This window comes from Tigriopus californicus, chromosome 8 (genome assembly GCF_007210705.1).
Source record: "Tigriopus californicus strain San Diego chromosome 8, Tcal_SD_v2.1, whole genome shotgun sequence".
NCBI classification, from domain to species: Eukaryota; Metazoa; Arthropoda; class Copepoda; order Harpacticoida; family Harpacticidae; genus Tigriopus; species Tigriopus californicus.
The window spans coordinates 5769113-5771380 of NC_081447.1; the positions used below are offsets into that span (position 1 = coordinate 5769113).

Sequence of the window (2268 nt, forward strand, 5' to 3'; positions counted from 1 at the left end):
ATTTTGGTTATTTGTTTGTGATGCGATTAGAGTCCAGAAATTACCTCGAGACCTCTCTCACGTTAAGAAACTGCTCTATCAAACATAGGTAGATGCCATTTCTCCTCCCCGTTTAAGATTAACTTCCAGCAACGTGGCTTGAACCCATGACACCTGGTTGGAACTTCCCCTTAGACCACTCGGTTCTTTGAATCCGTGAGGAGGATGTTTCGGATGGTAACTGCTATATAAGTATCGGCTCAATTTGACAAATCCTAGATATGTGGTCCGCTTCAAGTTTGCTCCTCAAAAGGTCGCATTATGCGACACAAATTGCATCAGATGTTGTTATTTAAATATCATGATTCGAAGCTCTTCTATTTTCTAAGTTTAAAAGTTAAAATTTCTTGCTTACTACTTAGTTTTTTCCTCGATGAAGCGTTCACTTCTTGCACATGCTGGCAAATGAAAAGAGCGAGTGAAGTGCAAAAACCCTAAAGAGATAATCGCATGAATAATATTGCAATTTTGATTACTATTCGTCCCCAAGTACTTGTTTTCACCATGCACATTAGCGTTAGATCGATCATTTAGCTTATATCTTGCCACTTTATTCAACTAGTATATATCCAGAGCCCTAGATGTAACTGAATTTCATTCTCAGCGTTTTTAAGAAGCAATACACCAGTAAATCAGGTTGTCTCTTGGAATGATGCTCACCGTCATTACGGAGGGTATTGGTGCATGCCATGCTCTTGGCATGGCAGACAAGAAGATGAAGGCCAATTTCCTTCTCAGTACTAGGACTTCATCATTGATGATTGGTGGATTAGGATTAGCGGCTTACAATGGGAGGTAGAACACGAACCTACCGCCTTGTATTTCCTCGCTAGTTCCTTTCACGTTTGAAAACATGGATAAAGTTGCTCGAAAGCTGATGAGACAAAGGCCAACTTTTTCTGCCCAAATCCTTCAGGTTGACTAACCCTAGCTTTCGTTTGCTTTGTTGTACAGATTCCTCCAACTAAGTAGTTAAAGCCGGTTAATTCACAAGGCTAGAAGAAGCCATTCAAGCAAGGCCAGGAAATTCAAACACAACTGAACGGCCTTGCCAGGAGCTCCAACCAACAAGTTGGATCAAGTCCAACTTTTTCTCTGCGTCTAGATAGAGCAACCAGAAATTCCGAGCCAGAAAAAAGAACAACTTCCTCATTGATCTTTTGTTGGACCTCGGTATCAAGGGAAATAATGCGCCTCCTCTAAATTACAGCGGGGAAAAAATTGGCCGTGTCCTACGGTGCCAAATTTATTGAGACCTCGGTCGGGATTCAACACAATGTGGATGAGCTTCTGGTGGGCATTCTCAAACAAATCCGTCTCCATCAGACCATGGATCGTAAAAGAAAGGCCTCCAAGCCCACCTCGAGCCCTCTTCACACTCTACAGGTGGCCAGGGATATCCTCTCGAGAGTCTGTATCAACGCCAAACAGGCCTCTTTCACCAAATCCTGTGAAAATCTTCATGTTCTTTAAATTCTGACGCATCCATTATCCAATCTCCGATTCTACTGTAAATGGTCCAGCTGATTCATTATGGTGCTGGAAATGTGACCCAAATCCGAGAGGCCGAAGTTCCTAGCCTCGACATTTACGAATGATTTGTTGTCCTCGCCCAAGGTCTCGTGGTGTCTGGTGAAAGTCAATTTTACGGGATCTGGTGACTTGTTTCAAATTCCAAGTCACTGAAGTCCGCATGAGTATTGAAGGACACGGGAATTTATTTGAAAATCGATTTTGTTTACACCCTTAGGCTGAACACTTCTGACGTGAGTCTCACGATAAACAAGGTGAAACGTTTCTGGTCAACAATCTCTATGGTCTTTTTTTTCTGGGCAAGTAACCGCTTTATGAAGTCCTACCCCAAAGGAGGCCTTTTGGCATTCATGCAGTTTCCAGGAGAATGAGGTGACGCTCTGTCACGTGTCAGGTTGTGCACACGCAACAATAGTCGTCGTCTAAATATTGATACATGTCATATCAATGGCAGTGTTGAATGGTGTGCCTAATGAGTATTTTTGCTTACATATCCGTCGTAAAAAATGCCAGCCATGTACGATTTATGGATTGCTACCTTCACATATACCCAGTACGCCTCAATCGTTCATGTATTTCCCCCATGACGAAATGCAAGAGAATCCAAATTGATCCTTCTTCTAGTCGTGATAAATTGATCATGCCATGCAGATGTGTATGAAACATTTTTGAAATAAAATTCTCTCTTAAAAAGTT

At 42.1% G+C, this 2268-nt stretch overlaps 1 protein-coding gene across 1 annotated transcript in view; it reads left to right on the forward strand.

Moving 5' to 3' along the window:
• Nucleotides 1-2268, forward strand: part of LOC131884668 (serine/arginine repetitive matrix protein 2-like) — an 11106-nt gene extending 8838 nt beyond the window's left edge. The window contains exon 7 of the mRNA XM_059232507.1: nucleotides 1250-2268. Coding sequence (XP_059088490.1) covers nucleotides 1250-1512 — 263 coding nt within the window. The 3' untranslated portion in view covers nucleotides 1513-2268. The remainder of the gene's footprint in view (nucleotides 1-1249) is intronic.